At 40.4% G+C, this 19,923-nt stretch overlaps 2 protein-coding genes across 2 annotated transcripts; one reads left to right on the forward strand and one right to left on the reverse strand.

Annotated features, from left to right (window-relative positions):
* The first annotated feature begins 4,100 nt into the window (after positions 1 to 4,100).
* Positions 4,101 to 7,321, forward strand: LOC137131898 (probable cyclin-dependent serine/threonine-protein kinase DDB_G0292550). The gene is made up of 2 exons (XM_067513738.1): positions 4,101 to 4,114; positions 4,744 to 7,321. Exons 1-2 carry the CDS (start codon positions 4,101 to 4,103, stop codon positions 7,319 to 7,321), a joined length of 2,592 nt encoding a protein of 863 aa, XP_067369839.1.
* A 4,181-nt stretch (positions 7,322 to 11,502) lies between these two features.
* Positions 11,503 to 19,851, reverse strand: LOC137131571 (uncharacterized). The gene is made up of 16 exons (XM_067513017.1): positions 19,026 to 19,851; positions 17,925 to 17,966; positions 17,639 to 17,821; positions 17,450 to 17,524; positions 16,650 to 16,768; positions 16,172 to 16,346; positions 15,928 to 16,053; positions 15,571 to 15,608; positions 15,371 to 15,464; positions 14,910 to 15,124; positions 14,582 to 14,762; positions 14,258 to 14,341; positions 13,985 to 14,130; positions 13,151 to 13,392; positions 12,920 to 13,029; positions 11,503 to 12,458 (listed from the first exon to the last, which is right to left on the reverse strand). Exons 1-16 carry the CDS (start codon positions 19,155 to 19,157, stop codon positions 12,306 to 12,308), a joined length of 2,115 nt encoding a protein of 704 aa, XP_067369118.1. The 5' UTR covers positions 19,158 to 19,851; the 3' UTR covers positions 11,503 to 12,305.
* Between the last annotated feature and the right edge of the window lie 72 nt (positions 19,852 to 19,923).

The following is a 19,923-nucleotide window of genomic DNA, read 5'->3' on the forward strand; positions in this document are numbered from 1 at the left end:
CTTTTGATGAGAAAGTATGATAATGTCAAACTTTACTTACTTAACAGAATGTAGCTAAAGAAGATGGAAAAAATAAGACAAAAAGATAAAAATGAGAAATTAGGTTAATTCCAAGTAGGTTTGCAAATATATAGTCAAGAAGTCATCGTGCAAGAGACTCAAGTAACTTTACAAAGTGTTAGTTTTTGTATGTATATTGTATTAAAACATACTTTAAATACTAAAAGTTGTCATTATTACTTCTATGTTAAACAAAATACATGAAAACATTAGTGATGAATTAGAAAAGGAACACTTGGGCCTTGTAAATAATAATACAATACATAATCAATAAAGGCTGTATGCAGATGAAATTTTGGTGAACTGAATTTCTACCTTTTGTTGATTTTTGTGATGAAAAGATGTAAATACATCTCCAAACAATAAACATAATTTTACATGATAATTGGAGTAACTTTCTTACTTAAGAGTATTTTCAGCAGTCAGGTTGCTTATCTTGTCCACAAACCGTGTAAGCCAGACACACAGCTCCCCCTGGTGACATGCTTCATTCCACAACAACAACAACAACACTTAGAAATATTTTTAACATGTATTCCCTTAAATGCTCTGAACGACGTTTTTGTAATTTTTTTCACATTACAAAGATGGTTTGCAGTTTACAGCCCAAAAGTGAACCAATCCCACCTCTGTTGCTTTCTTTCCCACGCAGATGATTTCGGGGGGTGGGGCATCTTTTTTTAGTGGTTATTGGTTTTACAATATTGAAGAATTTGCTTCTACTGTATGTTAACATGAAGGACTGGGAATTGCCATGGTGTTAGGGAAAGGCTTTGTTTAGGACTGAGACTGATCTTGACTACCATCTCCTGGAATCTAATGGTAGTTTTTTTTTTTACAGTAATAAGTGAATATAACACTGGTCGAGTGATAGTGTGACACAAGTCATGGGTTCATCGCCAGGAACATCATTGACGTGAAAAGTGAAATGTGACTCACTGTTAAAAATAAAATATTACAGCCTCCCCCACTCATCTTTTCTCACGAGGAAACAGAAAAGCAGCACACAGATATAAACATTTTAATATCCATTTTAGACACTTGTATGGACAGAAATTCAATATAGAGGACTTCAGTTACCTTTACACCAAACTAATCGGATTATGAGTCACTGATTTACGCATGACTTACAGTCCTACACCAGTTGTTGTTGTTCTTGCATTTTTAACTGGATGTTCTGCAGCTAAAAGCTTTTTGACACCTGATTCCAAAGTGACCTCTGGCTTAAAGAGGTCACACATTTTTCTGTCAGATTTTCTGTTCAGGAAACAAAGCAGACGGATTTTCACTTTTTGTTCCTAAACAATACGTCTGTCATTCTTCTGTGAACAATTCAGTGTCGCAGCGGTGTTGAATGAGCCGGGGAACCGATTCTACTGTCTTTTAAATCATGTTCTGTTTGGGCGCTAGTAGAAGAATTTAATTTTTCAACTCTTGGATCTGTTGGCCAAATAGCCAGCTAACATTCCACAATTTGCACAAATTCCTGTAAAAAATAGCACTTAAGAAGAAGTATAACAAAATCTACATGAATTAGTTTGTGCAGATGCTGGGAAATCCCTATGTGGCCCAAACTTTCAAAGTAAGAGCACATTTGTTGATTAATTCTGAATTTATTATTCCTCTATAAAAACCCTGCAGTTCACTATTTAAATAAACAGACACTGGATATATGAAGGACATTAAACTTTTACCTACAGAAGTCGAGGAACAGCCATGGATCTTTTTCATCTCAATATTTTAGGATAACAACTTCACTTTCTCATGATAACAAAATTACAGGATCCATTGCAGTTTTTGACTTTCATAATTATCTATATCAATTCTTCTTCCTGAACTGTTATCAGTGTCAACTCTTATGCCGCAGGGGTGATAACTACATCTTTTACGCCCTTAACCAGTGACTTGCAGAGGTACAGTATGTTGGGGTGTAGCTGTGACCTGGACAGTTTAAAAGTCTGCTATAGCATTCATGATGCTGCCTGTGTTAAAAAATTAAACCTGAGAATTAAAAAAAACTCTTTCGACAAACTGAACAAAAATTTGTATCATCCTATCTGCAGTAGTTGTCCTGCAGTATGTGAGACAGACTTATTTTCAACGTTGTTTGAAAGAGTTAAGAATAATTGTTCAAACCTGCTCACATGTTAACACATTACTAAGGCATAGAGATGGATTTTAAAATTTAAATCGCAGATAACGTGTCAGGATCCCCGACTTCCCTTCCTCCCTCAGGACTTTTATTTTGAAACCACTTCCTGTTTCCTGGTCCCGTCACGTTGTTTCCGCTTTACTAATAACCGGTAATCAGTTTCACCTGCTCTCATCACTTTTCAAATATACCTCATCAGTTCCTTCACCAAGCTGCCAGAGTGTTTGCTTTATCACCGCGACTTTCCAGCCGAATTCATCGTTGCCATCCACGGTTCGGACCACGCGACGTTTATTCACCTGACTCTGCCTGCCGCTGAGTCCGAAACCATGTTTTCATCACGGACCCCTGTCACCAGGCCATCCCCATTTTTAATTCATGCCGTGCATAAGTGTTTATCACTCCATGTGATTTCCTACCTGGGAAACTCAGACTGGTGCTGAAACGCAGATGGCTGAACCAAGCGTCACGGTGCTTCCTCAGCGTTACCAATCATTACCAATTATTAATTGAATTATTGGATATTGTGTCACAAGTCAGGGATTGGAGACCCCCCACGGCTACATTCCACTCTTCCCCGTAAGACCCCTACCTCCCCCCCAGACTCAGCTCGTCTCCTCTCGCACTCCATTAAGTCTTGCTTTTGTTTCAGACTCCATTTCCCACAAGTCATTGAGTACTCACCTGCGTGTCCTCCCTCATAGACTGGAGATCAGCGCCCCCTAGCGAGTCGGAGGGCAAACACATCGTCATCCTGCTTTACAATCACACGCTATAATAAACTCTATTAAAACTGAGAAGTTGTGTCAAGCACCTTATTGGGTCCAACCCTAAAACTAGCCTTTTACACAAGGCTAACAGAGGCTGCCTATAATCACTTTGTACGCCCACAGTTTTTGTTGTAGTACTCTACAGTTTTATTACCAAACTATTTTTTTCTTTTTCCTTTCATTATTTGTTATCTTTGTAACTTGACTGAAGAGTACTCACCATCTCCAACGTGCATGTACAGCACATTGTAGGGCTAAATGACAATAAAGTTATGTTTTGTGAAAAAGCTATAATTTTAATGGTGTCAAAAATCACAAGTTCAAATTCTGTAAATGTGTTAAGTTAAAACTTGCTTTAATGCATTTGAATTGCTTAATATATTTACTTACACATGATTCAAATGTATTTATACGGCACATTTCATACAGCAGTTTCCTTTTTCTGCATGTTAGGTTAATTGGTGAATCTAAAATTCCCCGTAGGTCTGAGTGTGAATGGTTGTCGGTCTGTGTATGACTCTGTGGCCCTGAGATTGATAGACCCCGGTGGGATAGGCTCCCCCCCCCTCACATATAAACTCAGTCCAGGCCTACAAGAGCCGGTGTCACTCAATAACTGACAATAAATAGTCTTCTCTCTTAGGGTCTCGAGCGTAGGGTGAGGTTGGTAACAGTTTTCAAGCTGCTCAGTGCACTTTTTCATTTGCCATGTGTTGTATTGTTTACCTGGTTTTTCAGGTTATATGAAGACGTCTTTCACCAGTGCCTGTCACTCCCTTTGTGGCCAAGTTCATAAACTAAGTACTACGTGTCTTCATAGGTGTCCACATACCTGTCTGAGTACAGACAAGTAACACCGCTCACCATGGAAAGAAAAATCCTTGGGTTGATATTTTTGCTCGGGTATATACATTTGTCCTGTGGACAAGGTAAATATTATTTAGTTTTCTTTACAAGTGATACTTTATGAGAAAAAGAGAAGTTAAAATTGAAACTGTAACATGTGGTTATACGTTAGTTTTATTAACAACATTGATTATTTCTGCTTTCTGTTCATGTCTGCATAAAAAAATTATGTATTTCTTTTATATAATACTTAGGAATCAAAAATACTTATGATGAATACTTACAAGTAAGTATCACATACTAACTATATAACTGGACTGAAAAGGTGTTCTTCAAAAACAATTTACCTTATTGTACATTTACTATTAACAATTGCACCAAGTCATCGTAAAATTTAAATGATCCCAACTTTATTTCAATACAAGGGAAAAAATAGGTGGGATATTATTTCGATTCAAGTGGAGCTGAAAAGTCATTAGAGATCATTTAAAAATCATTAGAGAGGATTTAATTGTAATCCCGCACAGTGAAGGACACTGGAAAATCTTAAACAAGAATGTGGAAATAAATATTGGCTAGCAGACAGTACTAATATTGTAAATTTGTATCCAGCTATAACTGAAACCAAAACCCAAAAAGCTTTTATTCAAAACTGACCATATAACAAAACTTCACAAAAACACAAACTAACCCATCAACATCAATCAAGATCTTAACCCCATTTTTTTGTAGACAATTTACAGTGATCCCACATCTGTTCTTTCAAAGTCATGCTGAGCTTGTTGTCCCACTACAGATCCACAATACATTCACCCAGTAAAACATCTTTGTGATTATTGTTGGGGCTCAGCGTAATTTTATTTTCATTTGTTTTGCCATCAGTCACCACAACTCCTGAAACACCGACAACAACAGAAACAACAACCACAACGGAACCACAAACCACAACCACAACGGAACCACCAACCACAACCACAACGGAACCACCAACCACAACCGCAACGGAACCACTAACCACAACTCCAACCACAACAGAACCACCAATCACAACTCCAACCACAACAGAACCAACAATCACAACCACAACCACAACGGAACCACCAACCACACCCACAACCATAACGGAACCACTAACCACAACCACAACCACAACAGAACCACCAACCACAACCACAACTCCAACACCAACCACAACCACAACTCCAACCACAACAGAACCACCAATCACAACCACAACCACAACAGAACCAACAATCACAACCACAACCACAACGGAACCACCAACCACACCCACAACCATAACGGAACCACTAACCACAACCACAACCACAACAGAACCACCAACCACAACCACAACTCCAACACCAACCACAACCACAACTCCAACCACAACAGAACCACCAATCACAACAACAACCACAACGGAACCAACAACCACACCCACAACCATAACGGAACCACTAACCACAAGCACAACTCCAACACCAACGACAACCACAACTTCAACACCAACAACCACAACTCCAACCACAACTCCAACACCAACCACAACAGATCCACCAATCACAACCACAACTACAACAGAACCACCAATTACAACCACAACTCCAACACCAACCACAACCACAACTCCAACCACAACAGAACCACCAATCACAACCACAACCACAACAGAACCAACAATCACAACCACAACCACAACGGAACCACCAACCACACCCACAACCATAACGGAACCACTAACCACAACCACAACCACAACAGAACCACCAACCACAACCACAACTCCAACACCAACCACAACTCCAACCACAACAGAACCACCAACCACAACGGAACCACCAACCACAACTCCAACACCAACCACAACCACAACTCCAACCACAACAGAACCACCAATCACAACAACAACCACAACGGAACCACCAACCACACCCACAACCATAACGGAACCACTAACCACAACCACAACTCCAACACCAACGACAACCACAACAGAACCACCAATCACAACCACAACCACAACAGAACCACCAATCACAACCACAACCACAACGGAACCACTAACCACAACCACAACGGAACCACCAACCACAACCACAACTCCAACACCAACCACAACAGAACCACCAACCACAACCACAACGGAACCACCAACCACAACCACAACCATAACGGAACCACTAACCACAACCACAACCACAACTCCAACACCAACCACAACAGATCCACCAATCACAACCACAACCACAACAGAACCACCAATTACAACCACAACAGAACCACCAATTACAACCACAACCCCAACACCAACCACAACCACAACTCCAACCACAACAGAACCACCAATCACAACCACAACCACAACCACAACAGAACCAACAATCACAACCACAACCACAACGGAACCACCAACCACACCCACAACCATAACGGAACCACTAACCACAACCACAACCACAACAGAACCACCAACCACAATCACAACTCCAACACCAACCACAACTCCAACCACAACAGAACCACCAACCACAACGGAACCACCAACCACAACCACAACTCCAACACCAACCACAACCACAACTCCAACCACAACAGAACCACCAATCACAACTCCAACCACAACAGAACCACTAATTACAACCACAACCACAACGGAACCAACAACCACAACTCCAACACCAACCACAACCACAACTCCAACCAAAACAGAACCACCAATCACAACAACAACCACAACGGAACCAACAACCACACCCACAACCATAACGGAACCACTAACCACAACCACAACTCCAACACCAACAACCACAACTCCAACCACAACTCCAACACCAACCACAACAGATCCACCAATCACAACCACAACTACAACAGAACCACCAATTACAACCACAACTCCAACACCAACCACAACCACAACTCCAACCACAACAGAACCACCAATCACAACCACAACCACAACAGAACCAACAATCACAACCACAACCACAACGGAACCACCAACCACACCCACAACCATAACGGAACCACTAACCACAACCACCACCACAACGGAACCACCAACCACAACCACAACTCCAACACCAACCACAACTCCAACCACAACGGAACCACCAACCACACCCACAACCATAACGGAACCACTAACCACAACCACAACTCCAACGACAACCACAACTCGAACACCAACAACCACAACTCCAACCACAACTCCAACACCAACCACAACTCAAACACCAACCACAACTCCAACACCAACCACAACTCAAACACCAACCACAACGGAACCACCAACCACAGCCACAACCACAACAGAACCACTAACCACAACCACAACCACAACACCAACAACAACCACAACTCCAACACCAACAACCACAACTCCAACCACAACTCCAACACCAACGACAACCACAACTCCAACACCAACCAGAACCGACACACCATCTACAAACACCACAGAATCCCCAACAACAATCACTACAATTAAAACACAGACACCAACTGCCAACTACACAACATACCAGAGTAAGTAAATATTTCATATTCAAACACATCTACTGTGAAACTTAAAAATCTTCAGTAATTCAGACTGGGATAAAGTAACGCCCCAAATCATTCAATGCTAGTTTCGTCTCTTTTTTAGTAAAGACATTGCTACCAGATACTTGTTTTAGATTTTTGTTTTAAATACAAAGGTAGGACTTTACAGCTCAGTAATAACTGGGTAAAAGTGGCGTAATATTGTGGAAATAACAATGTTATACAGGGTAACTTTTACTTACTGTAATAGCAGTGAGAGAATGTGGCAGAAAGTGGCAGATTTTAAAATAGGTGTGTTTCTGTAAGAACAGTGGATTGCAGAATCAGGTCACTTTACAATATTTGTAATTTAAAAACAAATGAAAACTCAATTGAATTTGCTCATTTCTTATGGTTGCTTTGCTTCTTATGTTCATGTGGCAGTTAACTACACCAAAATCTACCGTTTTTTTATATCAAGAATTTATAAAATAACAATCCACCTACTGACATGGGTGGGTGGGGTTTACGACCTATACAGTGACCGTTGCATAAGATACATGTCATTTATCTTTGTCGCTACACATTTTACAAGTCAAGTGGCTTTTATTGTCATTTCTACTATACACAGTGGTACACAGTACACAGTAGAAACGAGATAACGTTCCTCCAAGAACCAAGGTGCTACAAACAACACAAGCTATAATAAAGTGCATCGAGTGCAACCAAGTGCAAACAGTGCAGACGAAAAAACAGTACAGACAGACAACACAAGTAACACAGGACAGGACACAAGACCCAAGACAGTGCCGACCAGTAAACCTACTGTATACTATTTTACAGTACAGTACAGTACAGTTAAGTGTGCTAGGGGTGTTAAAAAAAGAGCAGCATGTAAACGGTATAGTGCATTTAAATGTCCAGCATGTAAAAAAAGTGCAATTGCATTGGAATGTGCAAAAAAAAAAAACAGCAGGTAAACAGTGTAGTGCAGTAAATGTAGAATGATAAAAGTAAATAAATAATAAATAAGTGGTGGTGGAATGAGATGAGTAGTGAGCGATGAGAATGTGCTGAGTTCGGTTTGCAGTGTGTTTAAGTTCTATTTCAGTTCTGTGAGTTGAGGAGCCTGATGGCTTGTGGGAAAAAACTGTTGCATAGTCTGGATGTGGTGGCCCGAATGCTTCGGAACCTCTTTCCTGTTGGCAGGAGTGTGAAGAGTGTGTGTGATGGGTGTGTGGGGTCGTCCACAATGCTGTTGGCTTTGCGGATGCAGCGTGTGGTGTAAATGTGCATGATAGAGGGCAGAGAGACTCCGATGATCTTCTCAGCTGTCCTCACTATCCTCTGTAGGGTCTTGCGATCCGCGACGGTGCAGTTCCCAAACCAGGCAGTGATGCAGCTGCTCAGGATGCTCTCAATGGTCCCTCTGTAGAACATGGTCAGGATGGGGGGAGGGAGATGGGCTTTCCTCAGCCTTCTCAGGAAGTAGAGACGCTGCTGGGCCTTCTTGGTGATGGAGCTGGTGTTGACTGACCAGGTGAGGTTGTCCGCCAGATGAACACCAAGGAATTTGGTGCTCTTGACTATCTTCACTGAGGATCCATCGATGATCAATGGAGAATGGTCACCCTGTGCTCTCCTGAAGTCCACAACCATCTCTTTAGTTTTGTCAATGTTCAGAGACAGGTTGTTTGCTCCACACCAGGCTGTTAATCGTTGCACCTCCTCTCTGTAGGCTGACTCGTCGTTCTTGCTGATTAGACCCACCACGGTCGTGTCATCAGCAAACTTGACTATGTGGTTTGAGCTGTGCATTGCTACACAGTCGTGCGTCAGCAGAGTGAACAGCAGAGGGCTGAGCACACAGCCCTGAGGGGCTCCAGTGCTCAGTGTGGTGGTGCTGGAGATGTTGTTCCCGATCCGGACTGACTGGGGTCTCCCAGTCAGGAAGTCCAGAATCCAGTTGCAGAGGGAGGTGTTCAGGCCCAGTATGCTCAATTTCTCGGTCAGGTGCTGAGGGATGATTGTGTTGAATGCTGAGCTGAAGTCAATGAACAGCATTCGTACGTATGAGTCCTTACTGTCCAGGTGGGTGAGGGCCAGATGGAGGGTCGTGGAGATGGCATCGTCCGTGGAACGATTTGGGCGATACGCAAACTGCATGGGGTCCAGGGAGGTTGGGAGTTGGGTCTTAATGTGCCTCATGACGAGCCTCTCGAAGCACTTCATCACGATGGGTGTGAGCGCGACGGGACGGTAGTCATTGAGGCAGGAGACAGTAGACTTCTTAGGCACAGGCACGATGGTCGTTGCCTTGAGGCACGTAGGAACAACGTTGCTGCTCAGGGAGATGTTGAAGATGTCTGTGAAGACATCCGCTAGCTGTTCTGCGCACTCCCTGAGCACTCTGCCACTCTGCTTACCTTGAAAGTAAGCAGAAACAGAGAGTTATGTATTTTACAGCTGTCATTCATGGTTCTTAACAAAAACTGCAAGGTGTGTTTGGAGGTAATTACTGGATCTCTGCGTTTCATTTCCACATTATTATGCAATTTTGGCCTCCTATCATCTAGACATATCCATTGCTTGGACCAAATTATTACCTGTTGTTAGTAATTATAGTAAATACTGTGATATTTAAAGAGCCCACACCACAGGCAACCTGGAGTTCAGTGTTAGGGCCAAAGACACTTTGATGTGTGGCCAACAGGAGCCTCGATTCGAGCTCCACCAACTCCTCAAGCAAATGAGCCACAATCAGACAAAACAAAACAACTGTCATCTGCATTTTTTTGGGCATTTTTGAACATGTATAACATATTGTACGAAGCGGTCGTAGACTTTAGTAATGAATTGCTTGGTTCGGTTTTTACATTTTGTAAAGCAACTGCAATCACTGCATGATATTGTATTCTTTGATTGAAACCTAAGTCTTTTTGGTCATTTGTCATGTAATAATATGTTTTTAAAATCATTTAAGGATCACTGGCACATCTAAAGATGAGGATTACAACCTATGGGCAGGTCAACAATGACACAATCACTAAATATATAACACAGGTACGTTACAAAACGTGTAAAATAACTTGTTCATTCTCTTCAGCCAAACATTGATTAAACGTTAATGATGCCTTAAAATATTCGAAGGTGTGGGGTGACGGGAATGAAATACATCATCTAATAACCTTCTTCATTCATTGTTTTTTCTCGATCTAGTTTTTCCAAGACCAGGTTCTGAATGGAACACTCGTTTTCGTCACTTTGAAAGGCATCAAGCAAGTTTGAATAAAGGCAGCAACCCATTGAGGCCCCATTTCTATTTTATTATTATTTCTTTATTTATATAGGTTGGTCTCGTTGAGAAACAAGGTCTCTAATTAAGAGAGACCCGTTTCACGATGTTACGATCAATGTTGTTTCATGCATCTTTATCATCCAACATATAACAGTGAAATATGGTTTTGCTTCTTGTAACAATTGCAAGGATAACTAGCAAGAGATAAGTCAACCAAATGTATACAAGTTCCTACTTTTTGCAGGAAATAAGTCTCCAGGGACAAACAAATAGGAATTTTACATTAATGAGTTTTTCTTTCAAAGACTGATTTGTTGAAACCTCATATTAGCTTTAGATACATATTTGAATACATTTTGCAAACCCCATCACATATCATCTTTTTTAAAAAAAAAACTCTTTAAAAAAGGATCTATCAAAAAATCAAACCCTCTTTCATTCTTCATATTGGCACCTGAATGTTACCTGCCATATTACACTGGTATATTTTCTTGAAGTGTCAAATTATTGGCACAGTGTGGGAACAGGAATCTCACACTAAGCAATTTGATCCTTCAGAAAGGTTTTTAAGATGTTTCAGTATTCATGTCGTTTTAACTGGTTAGGGTTTTCCTGTTGATGAGAATCCAGGAAATTATGTTTCTTACTGTCTCATCCATTTTGGCAAGCGCCTCATACCAATTGTATGACCGATGTAGCACGTTTCAGGGAAGTCAACGATCAGAATGTCACAACATGCACACTTAAGCATAACATCTAAATATAGAACAGAGAAGGAAGTCTAGGAGCCTCAGGGCAGGTTCGGGCTGATTGCACGCATTAATAACGTGGATCCAGTTTGAGGTTTTGTTTGCCACAAAAGGTTATGTTATCACATTTGCTTGTATGTAACACTATTTGAATAAAACCAGATTAACAGTCATGTTAGTTTTTGTTGTCATACCCTTATAAAGCACAAGACAAATGTTTATGAAGCACCCAGTGCTCAATGAACCCTTTTCCAAATGAACTTTATTTAACACAGATTTTAAAGCAATAAAGAATTAAATATACATTAATTTGCCAGCCAATCTGTTTTAAAACATTTGAAAATCAAATTATAAATTCAAAAGGTTTTGTAAGATTTTTACAATCGAGTAATTTGCACATTTCTCAGGGAAAGATATTAAATACAGTATGTAATTAAACTAGTTATAGATTGAAAATGCATAATTTAAAACTTGTGCATGACATTTGAAGTTTCTATGTAAAAAATTAGTTAGAAAAACTAGTAATTAAATAAAACATGGATGATACATCCTGAAAAATTCATCTTTGAGGAAACCACTGTCTGTCAGGCGTAAATCCATCTACTCTAACTGTTGTCAAGCCATCATTTCCTCCTAATCTTCAAAATAATATTCTGGTTCTTAAAACACACTATAAATCACAGCATGTACATAGCTGCTACTAATCACCTGATTCTTACCAAATAAAATTTCCTTCGCTGGCCTGCAACTCGTTCACAAAGTCAAATGAGTGAATAGTGTAACTGCTCGCAAAGCACCAACTTCATCCCCAGCTGTGGTGCAGCTTAATCACATTGTTAAGATCCTGGAGAAAATTACTATAACAGGAGGTGTCCTGGTGGACCAAAACTGTCCTCTTCACATTCCTAGGTCGGAAAACGTGTAAAGCCCAGGGCCTCGTGCACGGCTCTGCTCAGCAGCGCCACCAGATCAGAGACCCTCGGCACTCCCCTGGGCAGGAAGAGCTCCAGAGCACAGGTGGAGGTGTAGGGCAGACGCACACTTGTCTTGCTTGCATCCTGAAGATTCGATTCAAGGCAAAAAGTGACGTCAAGATTTGTTTTGACAAGAAAGAAAAACTGTGTATTGAAAGAACAAAAGGGCATAATAATGATCATTTAATCCTGTAAGCAACTGACTCCTTGTAAAAATTCACCCACCAAAGATCAGCTAATGTTTAAATTTAAACTGATTTGATTACATGTCTTCAAATTTTAGGTCAGTAATTTGTTGGAATAACAGGTTCATAAATTTCAAGATAGTAAAATCCAACATCCAAGGTTTCCATTATCTTACCCCAAATTCAGATCAAGTGAAATCTGAGGATAATGGTGCCATGATTAATAGATTAAAAGAAAAAAAAAAGATCAAACTATTGTAATTGTCTCGCAGGTGAATAGTTGAGAAAGCTCGTTCTGTCACACAGCCTCACAGAAGTCTGAGATCTCGGTGTTCTCCTGTGGTTCTGATAAATACCAACCTGGGAGTAAAAACGCAGAGAGATTAATCTGGGGAACCCAAGAGGAGGCAGGTGATCGGCTCCTGCGATGAAGGCGAGGAGGTCTTCAAAGGAAAAATCTGCCTGACCATCTTATGATGCACAAAGAAGAATTTATGTTCATTGATCCTCGCAGCACAACTTAAAACACAACATTTTAAAATCATACGAGACTTTTATTTAATTCTTCATTTTCTCACCCTTCTGTCTTACCACTAATCAAGGTTAGGACTCTTTCCCAGTGTCCAAATGTTGCCTCCTCAGCTGCCTTCAGCAGACAGTCTGAGCGACTGTAGCAGACCGTAAACAGTTTTTTAAACCCTTCCAGGTTCAGAGGCTGCTGCTGAACACCCGTCATCACAGGCACAAAGGCCTCCCAATGGGACCGTACCACATCCCACAAACCACCACAGCTGTTCAGCCCCTCTCTGAACTGGGAGATCATGCTGGCCACCCTGGAGGACAGCAGGAGGGATTGTGGTTTAATGGTTTAGAAAGCTCACCTGAGATGAGTTTTCTACACATCATTCTTTATCACTTTGCCCCAGTCCAGTTTAAATGAGCTCAGATGCATTTGTGAAACTGGTTGATTTGTGGGTGCAATAAACTGTTTTTACTGATAATGATTTTCAGAGATGTTCCTGAGCCCATACAGTGATTTCCACCACAGAATCAGATCTGTTTTTAATGCAGTGGACCCTGTGGGCCCAAGGATCACAACACACTATGAAATCCCCAAATTTATGGCAATTTTATGTCGAGAAAGGTGCTGAACATTCTTTTTGTTTTCCTCACAGTGATGAACCTCAAATTATCTTATAATCAGCTGCTCTGTGATGTTTTTTTATAGCCAATCATGATACTGACCTGATGAAAAGTAATGATATAAATTATGAGATGTTCCATCACGTTTTGGGATTTTATTTAGCAAAACTTCTATGCTGCTCCCATCCAATTCTTCATGAGTATTTTGGAAAAAAAAATCATATTTCTTTTTTATATCTCCTTTTGACACAGCGTAATGGGGTTGGGTTGTCTGTGTCCTACCTGTGGTAGATATGGTGTTGGACCAGATGGCTATAGATAGCAGGCATTTCATCACAGCGGGCTGAAGAAATTCCAGGGATGCCACAGCTCGACACCCAGTCACACAAACTGGGCGGCAACAGCTTGACATCGGTACAACTATGCAGCTGTGAGCAAAGCAGGAGGAACGTGATTTGTGTTGTGTTTACCATTTATAGCTGCTTTATTCTTGATGTCCTTTCCATAAACTCCACATGCAGAAACAGATTAATGAATTACGCGTGTGTGTGTTACCTGCTGCAGTCGGATCTGGACTTCAGCATCAACAATGTCTGTGCAGATGAAGTCTTCCAATGATGAACTGTGGCCGCACATTAACTGTTAAACATGTTAAGATAAAATGGACAATGATGAAAATAATTTTCTTAAAAGGACAAATACAGTGTCCACACTAAAATTATTACCATTGTGAATCTGCTTGAAATTTATTAGTAAACAGAAAGTGAAAGACAACTTGCACAGATAAGGACGTGGGAAGTGCAGTGAACGAACATTCAAGCAATGAGCACTGAGAACAACCAAGACCAAGTAATAACACAACAGACACACGCACACAACCTGGTAGAGTGCAGGGTGCAGGCAACGAGGTCCAGGTCCACCATGAGCCAGAGACCAGCCAATCACAACGCCAGCTTCATAATACCTCCTGTCTTCAAGAGCCGTGAGGTCATAGGTCAAAAAGAGGCGTCCTGGATGACCCTCAAAGATGGAGCTTTGCTGGAGCTCGAGAAGAGTCAGCCTGTATGCGATCAAAGGGTAGATTACTGTGTCATACGTATTATAGCATTTTCATAGTTCAGAATCAGCAGGAAAAAAAAACATGATCTCCTAGTTTGTGTTTGAAATAACAGCTCTATAGGTAAAATATGAGGTAAACGATCAAAACCTGAAGAATTCTCTAAGAGGCCCCTCATGACCGCGGGTCTCCTCTCCACAGAAAGTAATAATGGGGGTCTTCCTGAAGCAGAAGCCCGGCCTCCTCACCGCCTTCAGGGCGCCTTGGAGCACGTCTCTCCGCTTCACCTGGATGTGGATTTCTGCGTCTCGATCCACATTGTCCTGTCTGAAGAGTCCCAGGATCGTGCCCAGGTCTAATGTGAACTGCAAACCAGAGAGATCGAGAGATCAGTTTGACAGACACGAGATGAAAACAGGTCTACGAAGATTGTTTTTTTTTTCAAATGACAAAAAAAAAAAAAAAAGAACAAACAAAACAAAAAATAATGTGAATAAAAGTTATAAATAGATATTTATTAGCAAACTGAAATATTTTGAGTTTCACAACAACATATTTTAAATAATATTTGAAATAGAACAATGCAGGAAAGTTTCAGCAATACATTTTACCTCCTCTGTGCTTCTGCAGACATGACTCTGCTTTTCCAGCTGAGGGTTGGCGCCTTGGAAGCCGTCTGTGCTGGTCTCTAGACCAAACTCTGTTCTGACAAGACATGTACATGGACTTTCAGCTATAGCTTTCCATCCATTTTAGATCCTTTTCTTTTGGCAAGTTTGAAAATCTTTCAAAGCTGTCGTTGCTTTCTCACCTGTTCACTGCAGGTGACATTGAATTCTTTGTTTCTGCCTGGAGAGATCATTACATTTTAGAATAACAACAAAACATAAACAGTATGTGAACTTTTTTTTTTACTGCAGATTAAATTTATAAGAGCTGAAAAAGACAGCAAAAAAAATTAAATCAGTACAAATAAGACTCATCACCTCATTTACAATTATTTGATAACACACATTAAATAATAAGATGATTGACATCCGATTAGCTAGAAATGTGATGTTATTGATTATACTTGCAAGATGATGCATTGAAGTGACAACTATTGATCACGTTGCCACAAAGCAAAAGAAAGAGATAAAGTTGGCACACGACAGATTCAGCGGTTTACCTGAGGAAAGTCCTGGTGGCTGAAGAGGTACAATGGTCCATGTCCAGAGATCCTCAGTACCTGCTCTCCAGTCCAACCTTCTGCAGGAGTGTCTGGGACAAACAGCACCCTGGAGCCCTGCACACACTGGAAAAATAAACATTATAATAAATTATATTATAATTATAATAAATAAACATTATAAAATAAAACAAACAAACAAAAAAACAAAAACTGCAGTTCCCGCTCAGCCAGACACACACACCTGTAGGTATGTGAAGGAGAACCTTTGTCCAGCCTGTTTTACAAAATGCCCCCGAAAGAGCATCACCAAGCGACTCGCCATCTGATTGGCAGACCAGCCATAGTCAACGGTGATACGAGACGTCAGTCCCATGGCAGATAGACTTTCTTGTTCTTTACCATGCGGAACCAAGTGTCTGGGGTGGAGAAAAGAGTTTATTAATGTCTTTATGCTGAGAGCTATTCTGATTGTATCAATCAAGTATATTACGACATAATATACAAGGAATGATATTACATACCTTACTGTAAAAACAGATTTGATCAAAAATAACTAATATGTTTTGGACTAAACGGAGAGTGTCTCCAATAATAATGTTCACAGTACCCAATGTAAAGGACTCATCATCTGAGGATCGTGAATCAGATCAGTAAATATCTGAGCATTACATGCTAAGAGTGATGGGATGAACGGGATAACACCTCTCCAGTGTGTTCACCTGTCCAGCTGTGCCATGTAATGTCCTCTGGGTAGACAGATGACATCTTTGACCACCAGTCCTGTCTTCTGTAGAGCCGGCCTCTTCCATTTAAGTCGGGGAGCTTTGTTTGGGGGCGGCTGCGACAGATAGATTTTGATATGCTGATAAGTTATAAGCTCCTGCACAGTTTCTCATTGCAGAATAAAAATCTTAACTAAAATATTATTAGTGGATTTTTAACTGGGAAATTATGCAACAGTTCCAAAGATTTACTGTAAATATAGTAGGACACTGGTTCTGTAATTGAACAAAGAACTGGAATTATGTCCATCAACAGAGAATGTATGAAGAATTGTTATAATTTAACAAGTAAAAAAGTGAGTTTCTGAGCTCTGCTATAAGCATTTAGCATTTTCAAATGTTTATAAGCTCAATTTTCAAATGATCGGAAACTAATTTCCTTGTTTTGTTAACCTGATTTTTGATAAAACAAACAATTAGACGAAAGCCTTTTGGATTCCACGGAAAGGAATTTGCAGTGTGTGTTTTTCAGCATGTACTGGTATTTTTAAAAAAAATCCTAATCAGTTAAAAAATAAATCAGTAAACCTCCTCATAGATTAATCAATACTTGGCCTAAAATAAATACAAGAAAAAAAAACAGACAGGCAAAACACGTCAAACACAAAAAGCCACTTACTCTTCTTACATGCATGCGTTTGTCTGGAATATGTGTTCTACTGATGATATTTAAGTTTTCATTATTTTAGATCCATGTGATATTAAATGACCACTTGATAAAACCTGAGGTGACGTACCGGAATCATGATGGAAGAATCATGTGATCTTAACTCGACTAAATCACTTTCATGCACTTTGAAAGGAGGAAATATCTGCGGAGAGGGAGAGTAAAACAAGATGAAAGGAGTCAAAGAAACCTGAAAATTAATATGTTTAAGTCGAAAAATGCAGATATCGAAAACCATGACAAATGAATCCTAACCAACCTCCATTTCTATCTCTATGTCTTCCATGAATTTCAGGACTGGGGTGTGGTGGCCAGTCTCTTGCTTGGCAGGAGGCTCTGTTTTGGTCTTGGTTTTGGTTGGTTGTGGTTGACTGGGTTTGGTCTGGTCCTCAAAAACTGGTTCTTCCTCACAGTCAGGGACCAGAGGATGCTCCAGGTGTCTCTGGGTTCAAAAAAAGGTTTACTGTCAATGACCATATATGAAACCATACATTGATCATGAAAAGAAATATATAAAATTGCAAAGATTTCCAGGGCATAACTACCTTAGTGTCTGTTTGATTCCAGGGCAACTCAACTTTGTTGGTCTATAATAAAAACAATGGCAAATACAATAAGTTGGGGAGCAATCGTTATGTTTTCAATGGCTAAATCACACAAAATAACACATTCATACTTGCATACAGAAGTTGCTGGCAGCCTGTTGATACCCTGCTTTCCTCACTTCTAATCATTTTGCAAATGGTCTACAACTATATAGCACTTTTCTACCTATTGGTACTCAAAGCTTTACACATTCACCCATTTACACACACACACACACACACCGGGAGAAACTAAGTTGGGGTTCAGTGTCTCGCTCAAGGACACTTTGACATGTAACCCTAGCAGCCAGGGATCGAACCAACAACTGTGGGATTGATGGACGACCGCTTTACCTCCTGCACCACAGTCGCCTCAGTTCTGTAATGTATAGATTCCCAAATAAGCCTTAGGAGCATAGGCTTTAGTTGAAAGTATTAGAGCTTAGGCACAAGATGCAAAAAGACAAAAAAAAAAAGGGGACACAAAATGACTAAACAGTGTAACTGAAAAGAAAAACTCAAGTCAAATGATACATTAAATAACTAAAGAGAAAAACAAAAGACACGCAAAACAACATTAAGAGCTAAAATATTTTTTAAAGGCAAAAACAAAATCAAACAAACAAAAAGAGATAAAAAGCGGGAGGGGGGGGACCAAACCAACCAAAATGAAAAAAAAAGATCAAAAATGACCAAAAGACCAATAAGAGACAAAAGAAGACGAAGGCAAAACACACAAGTTGACTACTGAAGATGCCTGTAGTTACATGTGACTTGTTCTAGGTGATTTGTCTCAAATGTCCCTCAGTTGGGCGTCTTAGGTGTGTTCTCATGATCCATCCATGTATTAAATCCCCTTTGACCGGTTTAGCCACAGTAACACATCAAAAGCCATTTTCTGCTCCCCTACTACTGCTCTAGTGGCATCTGACTGCAAGTATTTCATCAGGGGCTGCAGGATATTAGCAGTGAGAACATGTGTGCACACATCCATCCTTTTCATACATAATTAAAGTCTTTTAATTGTGATTGTAAATCAAGCTAAAGACAGTGAAGACTCACCTGGTGAAAGCTGTGTTCTTCCTCTTCCTCCTGTGTTAATATCACCACACAGGGCTCCTCTGAAGACAGCAGATCCATTTCAATGTGCTCTGTGATGGCCAGCAATGCCACCTTCCTCTCACCAGACTTCATCCTCGACTTCTCCCCTCTGACCTTCAGTTGTTGTCTTTAGATCTCTGCCCTGGCTTTCGCCTGAGCTTCTCCTCCGTTCTTCTTTATTTTTACCTCCCTCCCTCTTTATTGATCTCATGCTTAGTACAGCTTCATGTTCCCTCCCCAGGTCCCCCACAAACAGCCGAACCTCCAAGTTTTCCTTGGCTGATGGAGGCCCCACACAGAAGTCTAAACAGTCGAGCTTCATTACCTCAAGCTGGGATCTATCAGAGGCTAAAACTGTGATTGGCTGAGAGTTCAGCTGTCAGGCTGTGATTGGTTGTGTGGACACTGTAGATACTCTCATAAAAAGACTCAGATTGGTTCGGTAGTATCTCATTAATTTTAAAATCTCAGCTTGAGTACTTCAATAATGTGCTCCACACAATGAATGCAAGTGTTCAGAAGAGTGTTTTCATCAGGAAGTGAACAGACAAACACACACCCACTGCCATTAATCACCCACTCTTCACACATTGTCTGCAAACTTTTTTTTATCAGTAGGTGATCAGATGATTGAATCACTTAACTGATCTCTTAGCTTTTTTTTGTCAAAACTTGTTTTCACCCAAAACAAGGATAGAAAATTAAAGGGGATTTTAATAAACCCTAAATTTGGATATGAAGGTCTCTAAAAAGGAGTACAAGGAGAATTGGAGTCAAGTCAAATTGCATCACATTGAATTGTTTTATTCAGTGCTTTATTCAACTGCATTCATTCTTCTGACACGTGTGACTTAGCAAC

Source organism: Channa argus, chromosome 8 (assembly GCF_033026475.1).
Source record: "Channa argus isolate prfri chromosome 8, Channa argus male v1.0, whole genome shotgun sequence".
NCBI classification, from domain to species: Eukaryota; Metazoa; Chordata; class Actinopteri; order Anabantiformes; family Channidae; genus Channa; species Channa argus.

What these genes read in the sequence shown, in the direction of transcription:
- LOC137131571 (XM_067513017.1), bottom strand. Translation starts at nt 19,157, where the DNA reads ATGAAGTCTGGTGAGAGGAAGGTGGCATTGCTGGCCATCACAGAGCAC. An exon ending in CCTCTTAGAGAATTCTTCAG is followed by an intron (nt 14,763 to 14,909) that starts GTTTTGATCGTT and finishes GATCGCATACAG; the next exon opens with GCTGACTCTTCTCGAGCTCC. An exon ending in AGTCCTAACCTTGATTAGTG is followed by an intron (nt 13,030 to 13,150) that starts GTAAGACAGAAG and finishes GTGCATCATAAG; the next exon opens with ATGGTCAGGCAGATTTTTCC.